Below are 17,976 nucleotides of genomic sequence, written 5' to 3' on the forward strand. Positions count from 1 at the left end.
TTCCATTGTCTAATAGACACCTCCGACCCCCCCCCCCCCCCCTATCTTATAAAATAATGTTACCATTTTATAACAGTAATCTAAATCACATTATCTCGCATATTTCTTTCGGTGGTGATGCACCGTTTATGCCCTATAGACGAAAACAAAATAACGAAAAATATAGCAGTATAAAAAATCAATTTACCTTACAAACACAAAGCAGATTTTCCTGGTAGCTAAGTAGAAAATACTATTTCACGGCCAGTTATTTACATCATCTACTCACTACAACATAAAGTACTAGCATTAAAAACGAATTCGTCAAACCTTAAGAATTATATTTCAATTCCTTTAATTGCAAACCTTTTAAGCCGTCTGCGGCCAGTTGCTTAAAGCATTTTTTTAAAAAGAAATAAAATACCTCACCTACAATAATACACTCCAACTGGTGTTTTTATGTGGCGATAATGAGCACTTAAGCACACTTTGAAATTCTCTGCTTCATTGATTTACCAAGAGTATTGATAAATACACCGAGGGCAGTCAAGCGTGAAAGAAATCTAAGACAGTTTTCATGACCATTCGCTGGGGTAGAATTGATACGTCGTGTTATATTTCTGATTAAATGTTTTTTTTTAATGCATAGTATAGATTTTTCTGAAACGTTTGAGGGGTTCTAAATCTATCACTTAAGTACTCAGATTATTTGCTTGTTTAATTTACTACCTCAATTCACCCGTCTCTGTCTTGTTGTATTTTATTTTTTAAATATTTAATCTTTTCTCAAAATGCTATGGTTAATAACCAAAAAAAAAATGTTATCACCTTTTGGCTGGTTACATCATTTATTTAAAACAAGTACTTTGAAGTATTTTAATGAACTTCAAACGAATTGAAAATGTGGGATAGGGAGTGCTTGAAAGATCACTAGTAAAATCGTGTTGTATTTCATTGTCTGAACAGTTGTATGGTTTTCCGTTTGATTAAATATTAATTAAGAGTGTGTCGTTATGTAGGCTTATGTGATCCAAAAATACATTACCCATAGAGGAAAGTCATATAATTTTAGAGACGTTTTTTATTGGTTTTTATTTACTAGAAAATTCTCTTTACTTTTAAATGCAGGCGCTTATTTATAGGGAGTTTGTTTTTGTAATTATACATAAGGAATGTGAACCCTTCCGCTGTAAAATGGAAGTTTTTTTTTTTGTTTTTTTTCGGTCCTAGATGTACTCTTGACTACTTTAGTAAGGGTAAAATCCATTTGGTAGACCTTTTGGTAATTATTTTACAAATGTTATGTTAACACTCTTGTAGACCTTTTGTTAATATATTATCTTTTTTTTTTGCTGTTAATATTAATATCAAAGAATGAGTAAAGCATTTTAAAGTGTGAAACATCTTTATTGGATCATTTTTGCAGGGATCTTCATCCAGAAGTTTAGTCTTGTCCAATTCTACAATTGGGTTTCCGATCAGTCTTATCAACAGGAGAGGCATAAGCAAAAAAGCATTTAGAAAATTAAAGCATCACATTCATACTTATAGAATATTATACAAACTGCGTACATTTTACAATTTCAAAGCTTTGACATTAAGAACAGGTTGTCCTAATGGTAACAATGTTTTAGCTTTTAAATAAAGAATTGAAATCATTTAAATGTTCAACTTCAAAAATTTTAAATAATGTATTTTTAGACATTTTACTTTTTAATATTAAAAAAACAGACCTAAACAAGCAAAACAACAAGCAATTTTAAAGCATCTACAATCTAATGCATGTACATTTTTGTTCCCTATTCCATTCAATACAGTTCAACTAAAACATTGTATCAAATAAAAAATAAATAAGATGAATCACCCAAACCCAAAATTATTTCCTTTACTCTCAACTCAAACTTTTTTATTCGCCTCACATTTGTGGCGCATAAATCGCATGCGCAGCCGAAAGAAAAGTAATCCCTAGAGTCCGGTAGCTGGTACATACGTAATCGATTTCATCCATTCTTCATGGCGATACGCAAGAAGACACCAGTCGAGGATTCGATTCTAGTGATTTTTTTCTACCTCCCCGACGGCGGATCGATAAATTCGAGTTGGAGCTGTAGGTTATTGGACAAGGTTGATTAAGCAGCCTGGAGAAAAGAGTACAATGGAAGACAGGGCTCAAGCATTGTTCGTTCAGGGTACACTACTCGCGTAGCAACGAGTTACAACTGCCTAATTACTTCCAGTGTTTCCTGTGTAGTGTGATTGATCGTTTCCCTTGTTGGACTGTTGCCGATAAATCTATCGGTCAATCAAGTCGGCAGGAATATCCGAAAGCAGAAATAAAATACTTGCCATATAATAAATTTAAATTCTAGAATTTTTTATTACTTTACTTTTGCATATGTTGAAATTTTCTGTTGCTGATTTTCAAAGAATGAGGAAATAGTTATTTTTTTTAAAAATCAATAATAAAATTCATGTACATCACTCATGCTAGCTGGCTGGTTGCTGGACTAAGGAAACTACCACGTTACTTTTGGTGCTTGTTTCTCTTCCTCCGAGTCGTAGTCCTCTTCATCGCGGGGGGATCTTGCTCTCGTCTGCTCGGAGTTCGACGTCCACTGCGTCCACTCCGCCCAACCGCCTTCTGTCCCTACTCTTGCCTGTCCTTGGGGTCTGTTGGTCTTCGGCCTGCGGGTTCTAGTTGCGTCGTTCTCGTTTTGGGGTTTCCTGGTCCTTGTGCTGTCGACATTGGAGGTCCAAGAGGTCCACTCTGACCAAGATGATGGGGGATTACCTGACCGGTCATCAGTGCATTGTCTACTTTCAGGTGCAGTGTTTCCGCATTGTACGGCGTTTCCGGTGCATACCCACTGCCGTGTTTGTCTTCCGTTCTGACAAGGAGACCACGGTCCCCATGCTCCGGTGCTGCATGTCCTGGTATCACGGTTAGGTCCTGGGCAGATTGTGGATCCCTGGCAGACCCGGGTTCTCTCCTGGTTACCGTTGATGCAGAATGACCACTCGGCCCAGTTTCCCCATGTGCTCTGAGGCGTGTTAGCTCCCCATCCAGACCACTGCTGTGGATTATCTACAACGCAGTTTCTGGTATCTCTAGCCTGCCCTAAGCACTGACCAGTTTCCTGGCACACTCTTGTTCTCTCCTGGTTTCCGTTGACACAGCTTGACCATTCGGCCCAGTTACTCCAACTGGTCACTTGATTTCGGCTGTCAACGTCGACACAGTTCTGGGATTCTTGGGGTTGTCCGGAGCACGTATTTGACCCCTGGCATGTTCTTGTCCTGCTTTGTCTGCTGTTAACGCAGGTTGACCACGCTGACCAGGTGCTCCAGGTGCCCTCACAATTCCTGGATTCTTGAGCTAACCCTGAGCAGAATGTCGAGCCTTGGCAAGAGCGACTTCTTCCTTGTCTACCGTTGTTACAGCTGGTCCAGTCTGACCACGCTGACCAAACGCCTTCACATGTTTTGGTGTCTCTAGCTTGACCAGTGCAAGTGTTGGTTCCCTGGCATGTCCTCGTCCTCTCCTGGTTGCCGCTTATGCAGTTTGTCCACTCGCTCCAAGTTGCCCAGACTCCCTCACAAGTTTTGGTATCTTGACCTTGACCTGAGCAGTACGTTGACCCTTGACAGTTTCTGGTTCTGCTCTGTCTGTTGGTGGCACACGTTGACCACTCCGTCCAGCTTCCCCAAACGCCCTCACAGTTTTTCGTTTCTGTTGGCTGTCCTGCGCAAGTTGGTGAATTCTGGCACGTTCTTCTCCTGTCTTGGCGGCCGTTGACGCAGTTCGTCCATTCAGTCCACGCGGTCCAAACACCTTCACATGTTTTTGTTTCTCTGGCTTGACCGTTACAGGTGTTTGTTCCCTGGCAGGTTCTTGATCGTTCCTGGTTGCCGTTATTGCAGTTTGTCCACTCGCTCCAATTGTTCCAAACGCCTTCACAAGTTTTGGATTCTTGGGGTTGCCCTGTACAGTATGGGGATCCTTGACAGTTTCTTGACCTGATTTGTTTGTTGGTGTTACAACTTGTCCACTCTGACCATTGTGTCCAGACACCCTCGCACGTTTTGGTATCTCTAGCTTGACCAGTGCAGGTGTTGGTTCCCTGGCATGTTCGACTCCTCTCCTGGTTACCGTTATTGCAGTTTGTCCACTCGCTCCATGTTGCCCAGACTCCCTCACAAGTTTTGGTATCTTGACCTTGTCCAGAGCAGTACGTTGACCCTTGGCAGTTTCTGGTTCTGCTTTGCCTGTTCGTATTACACGCTGACCACTCCGTCCACTGTGCCCAAACACCTTCACATGTTTTGGTGTCCCTGGCTTGTCCAGTACAGGTGTTGGTTCCCTGGCATGTCCTGGTCCTCTCCTGGTTGCCGTTATTGCAGTTTGTCCATTCAGACCAAGTTGCCCAGATTCCCTCGCATGTTTTAGAGTCTTGACCTTGACCTGAGCAGAAGGTTGAACCTTGACAGTTTCTGGTTCTGCTCTGTCTGTTGCTGCTACAGACTGTCCATTCTGTCCAAGCTGACCAAACACCTTCACATGTTTTTGTTTCTCTGGCTTGGCCGTTACAGGTATTTGTTCCCTGGCAGGTTCTTGATCTTTCCTGATTGCCGTTATTGCAGTTTGTCCACTCGCTCCAATTGTTCCAAACGCCTTCACAAGTTTTGGATTCTTGAGGTTGCCCTGTACAGTATGGAGATCCTTGACAGTTTCTTGACCTGATTTGTTTGTTGGTGTTACAACTTGTCCACTCCGACCACTGTGTCCAAACACCTTCACAAGTTTTAGTGTCTCTTGACTGACCCGAGCAAGTACTTGAACCTACACAAGCTCTTGTCCTTTCCTGATTGCCGTTATTACAGTTTGTCCACTCGGTCCATGTCCCCCAAACTCCCTCGCATGTTCTGGAATCTTGATTTTGTCCAGAACAGTACGTTGAACCCTGGCAGTTTCTCGTCCTGCCTTGTCTACCGTTATTGCAGTTTGTCCACTCAGACCAGACTGACCACACGCCTTCGCATGTTTTAGTTTCTCTTGCTTGACCTGAACAGGTATTTGAACCTACACACGACCTCGTTCTTTCTTGGTTGCCATTGTTACAGTTCGTCCATTCGTTCCAGCTTCCCCAGACGCCTTCACAGCTACGACTTTCTCGTTCATTACCGATACAGTTGCCACCTCCCTGACATTGTCTGGTCCTCTCTTGTCTTCCATTGCTGCAAGTTGACCAGTCGCCCCAGTTGCTCCACTCACTCACGATCACTCTATCGCATGGCCTAGTTTCTGTGGTTAAACCCTCGCATCTTCCAGTTCCTTGACAAACTCTGGTCCTTCTTGAACTTCCGCTATCACAGCTTGACCATTCAGTCCAGCTTCCCCATTGTCCTACAGTTGGGGTCTCTCCCCATCCAGACCACGGCTGTGGGTTAACAATCACAGGGCATGTTTTAGTTTCAAGATTCAACCCCTCGCATCTGCCAGTTCCCTGGCAGGTCCTTGTCCTCCTCATGTTCCCGTTCTCGCAGTTTGACCACTCGCCCCAGTTTGTCCAGGTCGACAAGGCTCTGTCAGGGAAACACTGCCTGGTCTCCGTCGCCACACCTGGACAATCATTACGGCTACTTGAACAGGTACGGACTCTCCTTTGCGTGCTGAGCAGCGTGAAGGAGTTCTCACAATCTGACCACTCGCCCCAGTTCGACCAGACGGAGACCTCCACAGCACAGGACTTGGTCTCGCTGGAGACCCCAACACAAGCGTTGCTGGTACCTCCGCTGCTGCTCAAACAACTTCTCGTCCTAGCCTGGATACCGTTACTGCAAGGCGCCCAACCGGCCCAGTTGGACCACGCACCTCTCACCTCTGGGGTCACGGGTTCACTGCAGGCTCGAGCTTCAGAGTTGACCCCGCTGCACTGAGCTGAGAGACAGTTTCTGTTTCGTCTGGCGTAGCCGCTGATGCAGCTGGTCCACTCGCTCCACGCTGACCAGGTCTGTTGTGAAGGTGCGGGTGGCTGGGCTACCGGCCCCCACGCCCTTGTGTCGTCTTCAAATTTTACTTGCCCCCAGCCTTTGTCTGCGCTGTAAGATAAAGTAAGCAATAATGAACAGTGTCGGTATAGATGAAAGGTAGTGCAGACGACTAATTATCCAAGACTATAGAGCTCGGCTTCAGAGTCTACCCAGCTTTTTAAAGTACCCGACATTGGAAAAGTGGAGGCTGCTGAGCAGACACTTAATTCGTATGCTAAAGTCAAAGAAACATATCAACTCTACTTCAGATTCTCCATTAGTTTTATGTGTATTAATTACTGTTATTTATTACAAAAAATTATAAAAGACTTCCTAATGCAATAATCAGAGGGGTTTAGATAAATGATTAAATTATAATTAATCCGTGTCTGAAACTATGAGAAAATATAACTTTACGAATAAAACAGAAACACAAAATAGCCCACAAATAAACAAATTTAGCTACTCTGAATCACAAACAAATATAAACTGTAGCGTAACGTTTTGAAACACAGATGGAGAAGGGAAACAACTCAGATATTTCATGACCTCAGGCGGATTGTACTAAAACATTATGTGGTCAGAACCAAGTCTAGTAACTCTAGCCATCCCACACATTTCCCACCCAGCTCTGTCAACCATTTCGGTGAACGCAAATAGCCACAAAACAAGTTAAAAATAGATAATTTTTAAATCTTAAGGCATCAAGAGATAACGTAACGACCATGCAGCCGGTGGATTTTGTTCGTTGTATTTCAGTGTGTTAAAAGATCAAGTATTAACAAATACAGTTCATCAAATAAAGAAAAATCTGTCAACTTACACTGTAGGGTCTACGAAAGGGCCATCTCTGTCTCCATTGGGTGCAGGGGATACTGGGGAATACAATGATAAAATATGTACAAACTGACATTGTTATAGCTTTATAGAGATAGCAAAACGTTCAGACAAGGGTGAAATTATTGTTATAAGAAATATATTTTTAAAAATCGAATTTATTGAGTTATACATTTCATAGCCAGAAATTCCTTTATATTCAGTTAGAAATACATTTAAGTACTAGCTTTCCATTAAAGGGAAATAACTGTGAAATTTACAATACACCATAGGTTGATTTCTTTGGGGTAAAAATAATTATTTTGTTACATGTATATATTTATTTTCATTAATAATTTGTACTATTGCGAATTTCGGGTAGAAAACCTACTTTTTTAAATAAAAGAAAGACACATCCTTATTATTTTGACAAGCACTAAAAACGTTAAAATTCAAAAACATACCTTGTCCGTTGTCTGGAAACTTCTTATGAAGAGTCTCCATATACTGTCTGTCTATGTTCAGATTTCTGATAAAGGCGCCGCCTCTGTCGTCTGCAAGAACCCCGACCCCGGAGGCAGCATACAATACACAAGAAAAGATGCAGCACCCCAGTAATAGGGTGCTTCTTGGCAGTTTTTTATTCGCCATATTCATCAGTTTATTTGAATATGGCTTGAGTATTCAGTTTAATCCTCTAACGTTAAAAGATTACTTTTTTCAAATTCGAGAAAAGATTTTACACAGTTTTCTAAATTTATTTTATAAACTGCCTTGTTTCACACTTTTCTGTGTATATTCGAAACTAAGACCGAAAGCTTGAAGTTAGCTCCTTTTATACAACACCAAGGCGTGTTTAGCGATCCGGAAATGCATTAAAAAAACGATTCGAAAAATACACTTCCTCATGTGTGATTCGCATAGTTAATTATTGCAAACATGCGCATCATTATAAAGTCCACATTTTAGTCAAATAACCCCGGGTTAGGATGGGTCAGGTGTTTATACCTTGCCTTAATCGCACTGCATGTCCAATTTTATATGACACTTCAATACTTTAACCCAGAAACACCCGACTCAACAAACTGCGTGTGTTAACCGCAAACCCTCCACACACCCTCCCCCCACACACCCTCCCCTCTCACCTTTTCGGACACACAAAAATGTGAGTACATTTCTCGCCAAGCGAAATGCAACACATTTTTGTAAACACAGTTGTAATGCCTGGCTTGCATATTCCACAGTGCAGAGCCCACAAAAAGTGTACAAATACTATTTGGTTATTTACCTGCTCAAAAAATAAAAAAAATAAACCATCTTTGTAATTTCTGCAATAGTTTCCTTGTATGTTCTTATTTATCTATCACGTTGTAGATCTATATTTTAGCAGTTAGATAAGTCATTAAAATGTACAAAAAAAAAGTTTAAGTAAAATGTATAATAGTGATATGTACTTATATGGTATAATACACACTGTGAGTAGAAATGTGCGGGATTTGTTAAAGATTTTGTAATGAAAAAAAAAAGCTGACATTTGCTCAACATTAGGGGGACGGGCGTCCATGGCTCTGCTATGTGTCTCATCAGCCTGAGCCAACAAACTACGCCAAGTCTCGTCTCGCGCCAGCTATGTCACCTTTGACCTCAGATGGGGGCACGAGGAGGGACCCGCCATGACGGTGTTTGTATTGTAAAGTCGTCGACCTGTCCCAACCCCCCCCCCCCCTTCCCGTCACAGTACCCAGACATTTAGTCTGATAGATAGACCCCAATCCCCCCCCCCCCAACCCCCATCAAACACACACACGTACCCGCAATATAAAAGTTATATCGTACCCGTATGTTAAATAAAATTGTGTCACGTCCATTTGTTGAATGAAATTGTCTCACACAATGAGATGTCATATCCATTGTATGTGTACATACGCAATCTTCATTTATGTGTTGTTGTTTTCTGTTATGTGTATACTTTTTTTTCAAAATCAGTATTGAAATGTGTGAAATGCCGAAGCCTGCTTTATTTTATATTGATGTAGATTAATCAAAATCGCATGTCTTAAGTAGTTGTTTAGTAAAGTTCCCAATACGAAACTGAAGGTCATTGGGGTAAGTGAAGTAGAGTTCACCTGTTTCTGTGACCTCCGCGTATGAAAGGATAATGTGGTCAGCATTATGCTCAGCCGCCTTTACTTTTTTCCCTAACGTGAGTTAGGTACCCATTAGAGCTGAATGGACTGAGAAACGCTCTATGGTCTTTAAACCCAGAATCAAACTCAAGACTGTCTGGTTAGCATTCGTGTGCTCCACCATTCGACCACCCGATCCCATCAATTAGTTGTTTGTCGGAAATTTAAAAAAAAATACCTAAATAATTGATATTTCAAATTTTGATAGCCGTATTTTTTTTTTTTTTTTTTTTTTTTTTTTTTTTTTGCAAATACTGTTTCTATTCCTGCGATACATCCGTAAAGTTGACTTCTAATAGAATTCACCCGGCATGGCTGTGGGGGTGTTGACTTCACACTTTGGTGCGTGTGGTAACATGCCTTAAAAAGCCAACATCCGCATGTACTAAAGCTTTAACGACATGCATGCAAACTAAAATGATAGGTTGAACAAAACCGAGGTGAGGTTTTTTTTTTCCAAAGTAAATGTAAATATTGAAACCCAGTTTTTAATGTATGTGCCATTAACACTTCGGTGCTAACCATGTAAGCGCTGTTCGCCCACGCTAGATTGGGTTGTCAGCCATTTTGTTTTAATTACAGCGAATTTGAACAGGTTGATTGGTTGAGTAGCTTGACTAACGCGGAAATAAGGACGGAGAATTGCGCTACACAAATACCCGAAAATAACGTACACTGTTACAACTGTACCTAAAATGGTTTAGTGGGTTAAAAAAACGTTTGCGTAGTTTAAGTACGCACTTACGCAATGTTCCCTTTCAGACCTGATGGCCTCATCGGGCAGGTGATGTAGAGTTCACCTGTTTCTGTGGCATCGGTATATGATATATGAAGTGATAGTGTGGTCAGCACAATGCGAGGTCGCTTTTACTTTGCCTAACGTAAATCAGCTAGCCTTCAGTTAGGTGGACTCAAGGACGTTCTACGACCAGCCAAGAACCTGAACTCATAGTATGGGCTGAGCTTGATTAACTCTTATAATTACCTTTGTCGCCTTTTTAATTTATTTATTTTTAAACAGCTGATTAAAAAGTCAGTAAAACCGAGAAAAAAAAAACTGGATTTGAAATCTACCAGCTTCAGTAATTCAAGCGAACTAGAACTCTAAAAGAAATGGAGATTAACGGCTACTAATTAGAAGAAAATACAATCATTTATAAACTCATGCCTAAGAAAGATCCTTAGAATACGCTGGCCCATCACCATCAGAGATGAGGCAATATGGCAACGGACAAATCAACTGCCAGCTGAAGAAGAGATCCTCCAGAGAAAATGGAAATGGATTGACCCCAAACTCAGTTTCTTTTTGGCATCTCTTCATAGGGCTCCGCCCCCCCCCCCCTAAGAGAGTCTACCGATCCCCCCCCCCATCCTCCGAACGAAATGGATTTTATAGAGAAAATATATACTTTTAACATGTCTCCGCCCCCCCCCCCCCCCCACCCCGAAAATTTCAAATGCCCCTCCGGAGAAAAATGTCTGGAAGAAACACTGCACACACTCAGGAAGCCTGTATCCAGCATAACAAGACAGCCCCACCCCCCCTCACCTGAAATTCACAAGGCAAAATGAAAAGAGGCCGACCAAGAAAGACCTGGAGACGTGACCTGGAAGAAGACACCAAGAAGATTGGATACACCTGGGGACAGTTGGAGAGACTAGCCCAGGACAGAGATGCCTGGAAAGCTCTTGTCACTAGGAGGGTTGACTGGCTTATGTAACCCAACCTAAACAAATTTTCATCAAGGGTATGCCTTTTTATTTAAATTTCAATTACTATTTTGCAAATAATGAACCTCTATTACTTATTACTTATCCTTAACATCTTAGCGCGGTCTTGAATCAATATAAACAGTTTCTAAACAAAACCAAAAAATTCAAAAGTGCAGCGACCCCGACGAGATTCGAACTCGCAATCTTCTGATCCGAAGTCAGACGCCTTATCCGTTAGGCCACGAGGCCGTTATATATTGGTCCACCCAGCTCTAATTCAGGGGGGTGCAAATAAAAAATTGAATATTTGTCACCGGGAAGGGTCGCTACGGCCTCTGGGGGTGACACCATAAAATGCTGCACCGAGTAACACCCGACCTCGCTACGCCACTGAGTTGACCCCTGATGTTAATAAAGGGCAGATAACTGTCGTTTGCATGCCTCTGGTAGGGTTTTAATTTAAAGCAAATATTTTTAGTCACGTCATGTGGGGTGTCGATTTAATTAAAAACGTACGGAAAGGACAATATCTGTATGCACTGTTTTATAAAATGAATATCGAGTTTTTATGTTTTTAAATTCTTAGATTTCAAAAGATTTCTTAGATTTTATCTATTTAGTCATAATAGTGGCCCATACGCCGCCTGCGATTTTCCTACGAAATAAAATATTTTTTATATCGGTTTTATATTTTAGTGCAAAATAGTAACGACCCCGACGAGACTCGAACTCGCAATCTTCTGATTCGAAGTCAGACGCCTTATCCATTAGGCCACGAGGCCGGTGCTTAGACATAGCCAAAACATACAAATCGATGTATTTAATCTAAACTTATAATGAAAACTTGTAAAGAATAAACTTTGTTTAAGTATAATAGAATGCAGGTTTTGTTTTAAACCTTTTAGTGACATGACATTATATTAAGAGAGTCGTATTTAGCCGTTCAAATAGGATACAAATCGATGTTAGCACTATTTAGTAGTTCGAAAAACCAGCAGGTCGCTCAGAAGCCAAAAGTTTCCGACCTCTGATATAAATCATGTTAACGTAGATATAGCTTAAATCATGGACCTGGCGTAAATATGGCTTGAATCGTGAACCTTACGGGCCAAGACGGAATGTCTGCACTATGTAGGCCTACCTTATATCGATTTTATGCGAACCCAAGACAAAACATTAAGGTGACGCCTAGATGTTTCAGTCCCCTAAAATACGCTTTTAAAATACGCTTTCTCCCGAAAGAGAAGTTAAGTAACTTTCAAAAATGATTAAATTAAGCTTTGTTGTATTAATTTTTTTTTAAACTAAATTTGAATTCAAGAAAATCATTGTAAAATGTTTTGTTTGATGTTTCATTGTTCTGATATAAAGCAACACAGTAAATCTATCTACCTTTCAGTGCGTGCTCTTTTCGTTTGGTAGAATGTTAGACGCGAAATGGGGACGATGTAGAATGAGACATGCTGGATCAAAACAAAAATGTACGACCCCGACGAGACTTGAACTCGCAATCTTCTGATTCGAAGTCAGACGCCTTATCCGTTAGGCCACGAGGCCAGTCAATATGATTTACACAAAGCAGATCCAAATTCATTTTTTAAGAACAAACTTATTAAGAAAATTAGGTCTATTGTGAATAAATACAATCAAAGCATTTTTAAAGCATGCTTAGCTTTGCACTTAAAATTGGCGTCATATAATTTCGAAGAGAAACGCATATAATCGTATGAAGTTGTTGATTAAAAAAAGAGCCGCATAACGGCGTACAATGTTGTTAACATATAAAGAGAACCGCATATAGGCATACAATGTTGTTATAATAGTAAGAGAGCCACATATGTCATATAGTGTAGAATGATGGTATAAAATATTAAGAGAGCCATATAAAGGCATACAGTTTCGTTATGATATTTATAGAAGACACTTATAATCAATCGTACAATGAAGTCATTATATTAGGACAGCAGCAAATCACCGTTCACAGAACTACTAGCACAGTAGTTCTGTGAACGGTGATTTGCTGCTGTCCCTCCCTTGTCACAAATTTCCGACCATCTTACTACGGTGTTCATAAATCATGAACTGATATTGGAAGAGGGTCGTCAATAAATTATGTCACTCTCCAAAATAGTGGCGATGGGGGGGGGAGGGAGGAGTTTGGTGTGAAAATGATTTTTAAAATTCTCCGTCGGGGGGGGGGGGGGGTTGAAACTTTGGTGGGGGACTAAATTTTCTGGGGGGGGGGCGAAAGGAACGACACTGGTAAATCCTATATTCTATATACATTTTATTTTGTTGGGAAGAGGGGGGGGGAGCTGTAAACGTGCTTCGGGAAGGGGTGGAGATGCCTGAATAAAACACTGGCGAAGATTAATAAGTGTGTTTCAAGATTCAAGACATTAGGTAATAAATAAAATTAGGCATCCAATTAAGTCGAATTTAATTAACGATTGCATTGTCTTCATGTTTGACCAACGTACCAATTACGAACCGTATCTGTCAGTTAGAAGTGTCCGAATTTTCGCTCCGGCGTTTCGATCTAGACTGACAACAGACAGACAGAGGAAGCGAGTTAAATAAAAGCTTGTAATAAGAAATTAATAAGCCTTGTTTGTAAATTGTACTTTTTTTAACAAACTTGGTTTACCAGATTTGCATTTCAAGGTTTGTTGTGAATAAAAATAATTTAAAGGTAAAGATGTAGCGCCTACTATTTCACTATCTATATTCTTTTTAATGTTTTTCAGTTTCAACCAAATAATATAAAGCAGTGACAAATATGGCCACACGTTTCTTCATTGGGTTCAGCAATGTCTCAACCCGGCACTGATAACTCAGCAGAATAAAAATAATGAAAGTTTTGTTTAGAATTTTCTAAGTTAAGATAAGCTGTTGAGAATAAAGCAGGTATTTTCGTAGTGTAGTGGTCATCACATCCGCCTAACACGCGGAAGGTCCTGGGTTCAAGCCCCAGCGGAAACAAGGTTTTGTTTTTGCTGTAGTTTATTGCTGATTATTTTAATAACGATTTGTTGTGATGTTGTTTTTTTTACCGCGAATTCCTTGTTCACAAACCCATAAAATCTATATACTACTAGATCTATTCAGATCATTCATATATAGCGTATATTAGCATTTTTATAGTTTTACTTTCAGGGTAAATCCCACACCTAATCATGCATATAGGCTAAATATTGTTTAACGGATTTTAAGTTTTTAAATAAGCTTTTCACGGAAATATTATATTTTCTTACACCCCTTTCTATCAACTATTACAGGGACTTCAGTTGTATCATCGAGTCTATTGACGTTGTTCTATAGTCAAAGCGTTCGTGTTCTTTTGGGTTGGTAAAATGCGAGACGCGAAATGGCGAACTATTGAAATGTGAGATAAAGACTAAGTTGTTCTATGCCTTATCATCAAGTCTTTAGGTCTACTAAATGAAAAAATAAAGATATGGAGGCTACCGGTGTTGTCTATGGGTTCGCTACTGGTCATTGTTTTACTCAAGACAAGGTGAATATCATAGACGTATGCAGTGTTTCTTCCAGACTTTTTTCTCCGGGGGGGGGGGGGGGGGGGGAGATACTTAATATTTTCGGGGGGTTGGGGCGGACACTGGTAAAAGTATAAATTTTCTAAATAAATTCCATTTCGTTCGGGGGGGGGGGGGGGTAGACTTTCTTCGAAGAGAAGCATGGAAGAAACTCTGGGCTTATGTGTTAGTCTTAAAGGTTTATATAAAACGTATATAGATTAGGTACTAATTTCAGGTACAAGAAATAAAACAAGTATAGAACGTTTGTAATGGTAAGCTTTTAAATCTTCTAAAAAAATTAAACGTAAATATCATTTCTTATTGTAGGCCTAATACAACTTTTATTATTTTTTTATTATTAAGCTTTTATAATAGGCGTCTATATACTTTAAATGGAGTAGGCCTATCAGAGGCGTAGCGAGGGGGTGGAGCGGGGGGGGGGCGTATGTCCCCGGGCGCCGACCTTAGGGGGGCGCCAAAATGGGTTGGAAAAACAAATTGAAAGTTTAAGGGTGGGGGTGTGCAAATCAAAAGTTCGAGGAGGGGGGTGCAAATCGAAAGTTTGAGGGGGGTGGGGTGCAAATCGAAAGTTTGAGGGGGGGGGTGCAAATCGAAAGTTTGAAGGGGGGTGCAAATCGAAAGTTTGTCCCCGGGCGCCGGGAAGGGTCGCTACGCCTCTGAGGCCTATATGAAGAAATATGTATCTTAGGCTAAAAGCCTTTAAAGATTCAAACGTGAATCCTTTAATCAGTAACCCAATTACTGTATTATAATATCTTCCAACGACGCATAATAGAAGCATGATCTGTTTACATTCTTTATTGAACAATAATAGAGTATAGAGAGCCACATTATAAAAGGAACATTACTGTTCGCAAATGGTGTTTCTGCTGAGTGCCGAGCACCGCATCCCTCTAGCACAGTGAGGGTCCAGGGTTCAAACCCTAGCGTCATCAATGTTTTTACTTTCAGCTACATTGCACCTGACTATAATTAATACATACTCTTTTATCATCTCGTTGATTTGGGGTTTTAAATAATACATAAATGGTATTACAATTAAAGTAATTATTTTTAGTCTGCCATTTAGGTTAAAAGATACTCCATGTGTTTAAGTAAATAAAAGGGGGATCATCTGGTCAATGCGCAACCAATGCAAAACATGTTCCACAAGAGAGAAAACTCTTATTTACTTTTCCTGATCCATATATAGACATGGCCTCAAAGCGAGACAACGATTGACGTTAGTTACTATTTAATCTGTCAGTATTGTGTAAGCGACATTTAAATCAGCCAGCGAACTAACCAAGTACATGAAATGTTAATGACTTTATTCACCTTTACAAATGTGCACTCTATGTTCACACTAAAGCGACATGATTACTGGGGAAACTCCCAAAATCTAAAAATAACTTGAGTCTGCCATGAGGAAATATGTAAATTATCAAAAACTTTAATATATTACACTACACTAAGTCACTAAGGAAATAATTCTTAGCATGTTCAATTTGACCGTTTTTTTATGAAGGTGTTTCAAGTGTTTCTTCCAGACTTTTTTTTCTCCGGGGGGGGGGGGCAACTTGATAATTTCGGTTTCTGGGGGGGGGGGGAGGGGCGGACTAAATTTTCCGTGGTTGCGGACACTGGTAAAAGTACACATTTTCAATATAAATTTCCATTTTCTATATAAATTATAAAAATTTCATTTCGTTCGGGGGGGGGGGGCGGTAGAATTTTTTCGGGGGGCTTAGCCCCCCCCCCCCCCCCCCCCCCCCCCCCCCCCCCCGAACAGATGCCTGGAAGAAACTCTGGCTCAGATAATATGGGTCTTGGTGGGATGAAAGTAGTTTGTGAAGTGAGTCTTCAATTTTTAGGATGTATTGTGAGGGCTGATTTTTTTTTTACCATTTGGAGTGAGAGAGTAGAAATGTGACTTCATATTAACTTAAGTCATTGAACACGGGATCAATAAAACGTATAATTTAGAATCAGGTAGAGGCGGCGAGAGACTTTCTTACTCTCAAAATGAAGACTTCCAAATGTTTTGCTACGATTTAAAAATTGGATTGAGTAGGAAAGCAGGTGATAATGATCCCAACTATTAGTCGTCCAGGGGACTTTTTAACATATTATGCGGCTTTAAAATGTGCGGCATGTAAAATGTGTGGCTTATAAAATGTGCGGCATGTATAATATGCGGATTATAAAATGTGCGGCACAGAAAATGTGCGGCATATAGAAATAAAATGAACGGCATGTAAAATTCGCGGCTTATAAAATGTGCGAAATGAAGTGATGTTAGCGGATGTGCATGTGTGTGAAGATGTGTGGAGATATGAAGATGGAGGGGGAAGAGGTTGGAGATAGACAGTTTCTTCCAGGTATCTCTTCGGGGGGGGGGGGGGGGGTTAGTCAGTCAAGAAAATGTTAGTCGAAAAGGTCAACAAATCGCTTCAAAACAAAGCTATGGAACCTGAAAAGCTATATTCTGTTTGGAAGTTTGTCGCAGAAGAAGAGAATGTCGGCTTTTTAGTTTTCTGATACATAGATGTTTTCATTTTGTAATACTTCTTCCATTTTTCACACACATAGTCTATACAGAGCAACCTGCTGGATATATTACTTAGGGGGGGTCGTCCATAAATGACGTCACACTGGTAGGGGGAGAGGGGTTCGTAATTTTGTGACGGTGTGTATGAGGGGAAGGGGGGGGGGGGGTGTCAGATGGTGTGACGTTACACCATTATAAAAAAAGCAATTAGAAAACGAATTTTAGCAGCTATTTCGCGTTTTATAAAGTTGTTTTTATAAATTGTAATAATAATTGATTAAAATACTCTATGTCGACAAAGTTCAGGTAAGATATTGGAAAAATATCGTATTTTAAGAAAATTCAACTGCAATTTCGAGGGGGGGTGTAGGCTGAGGTGTGACGTCATTTTAGGGGGGAGGTCTGGCTTTTTGTAATGATGTGTGACGATGGGGAGGGGGTAAAATCGTCCTAAAAAAGCGTGACGTCATTTGTGGATGACCCCCCCTTAGAGACAAATGTGGAAGCGTTACTCCGTTAACTTTTCTAGTTACCTAACCTTCACGTATCGGCCGCAGCCAGTATTGTTACTGCTCTCATACCTAGACTCGAGGTTACGTGGACATGACGTGACCTTCAAGGAAGACTTGGCCTTTGTTTTGAGTTATTTGAAGAGGCAGAAACTGCATATTTAGCGGGACAGAGTTTAATGAGGTTTCGCGAACTCTGCCGACGGTACACTTAGCAAGTTTGTTTTCGTTTTTTTTTTGTCTTAAAAAAATTGTGTGGTTTTGTCGATAAGTATTTTCTACGTGTGGTTCTGGTAGTAGGCCTACATCGTGAACTCTACACACACTACACTGTCAAGTTTGTTTTCGTTTTTTTTGTGGGGTTGTTTCGGTCTACTTGTGGCCTGTTAGTAGCCTATAAAGTAAATGGGGGGGGGGGGGGGGGGGGTGGCGTGTCGTTATGTAACGTTACACTCGCTATAGAATTTTAATAACTACAATCATTACAATTTTTTCAGGGTTGCTTTGTATTTGTAGTTAATTATTATGAAACTGTATTAATGTACATACCACCTTTGACCCATCTCTATTAACATTTTAGATCGAAATAGAATGAAAAAAATGCATTCATGTGGGTGTGGGGTGACGAAAGTGTGACGTCAGTTTAGGGGAGG

At 40.5% G+C, this 17,976-nt stretch overlaps 1 protein-coding gene and 3 non-coding genes across 4 annotated transcripts; all 4 read right to left on the reverse strand.

Moving 5' to 3' along the window:
* Positions 1–1,371: 1,371 nt before the first annotated feature.
* On the reverse strand, positions 1,372–7,476 carry LOC131956619 (A disintegrin and metalloproteinase with thrombospondin motifs adt-1-like). The gene is made up of 3 exons (XM_059321144.1): positions 7,290–7,476; positions 6,833–6,884; positions 1,372–6,078 (listed from the first exon to the last, which is right to left on the reverse strand). Exons 1-3 carry the CDS (start codon positions 7,474–7,476, stop codon positions 2,496–2,498), a joined length of 3,822 nt encoding a protein of 1,273 aa, XP_059177127.1. The 3' UTR covers positions 1,372–2,495.
* A 3,424-nt stretch (positions 7,477–10,900) lies between these two features.
* Trnar-ucg (transfer RNA arginine (anticodon UCG)) lies at positions 10,901–10,973 on the reverse strand. Its single transcript has one exon. It is a non-coding gene; the product is annotated as a tRNA-Arg (tRNA).
* Positions 10,974–11,433: 460 nt separating this feature from the next.
* On the reverse strand, positions 11,434–11,506 carry Trnar-ucg (transfer RNA arginine (anticodon UCG)). The gene has a single exon. It is a non-coding gene; the product is annotated as a tRNA-Arg (tRNA).
* A 702-nt stretch (positions 11,507–12,208) lies between these two features.
* Trnar-ucg (transfer RNA arginine (anticodon UCG)) lies at positions 12,209–12,281 on the reverse strand. Its single transcript has one exon. It is a non-coding gene; the product is annotated as a tRNA-Arg (tRNA).
* Positions 12,282–17,976: the final 5,695 nt, after the last annotated feature.

The sequence above is a fragment of the Physella acuta genome, unplaced genomic scaffold (assembly GCF_028476545.2).
Source record: "Physella acuta isolate Inbredline_101_S28 unplaced genomic scaffold, ASM2847654v3 ptg001163l, whole genome shotgun sequence".
NCBI lineage: Eukaryota > Metazoa > Mollusca > Gastropoda > Physidae > Physella > Physella acuta.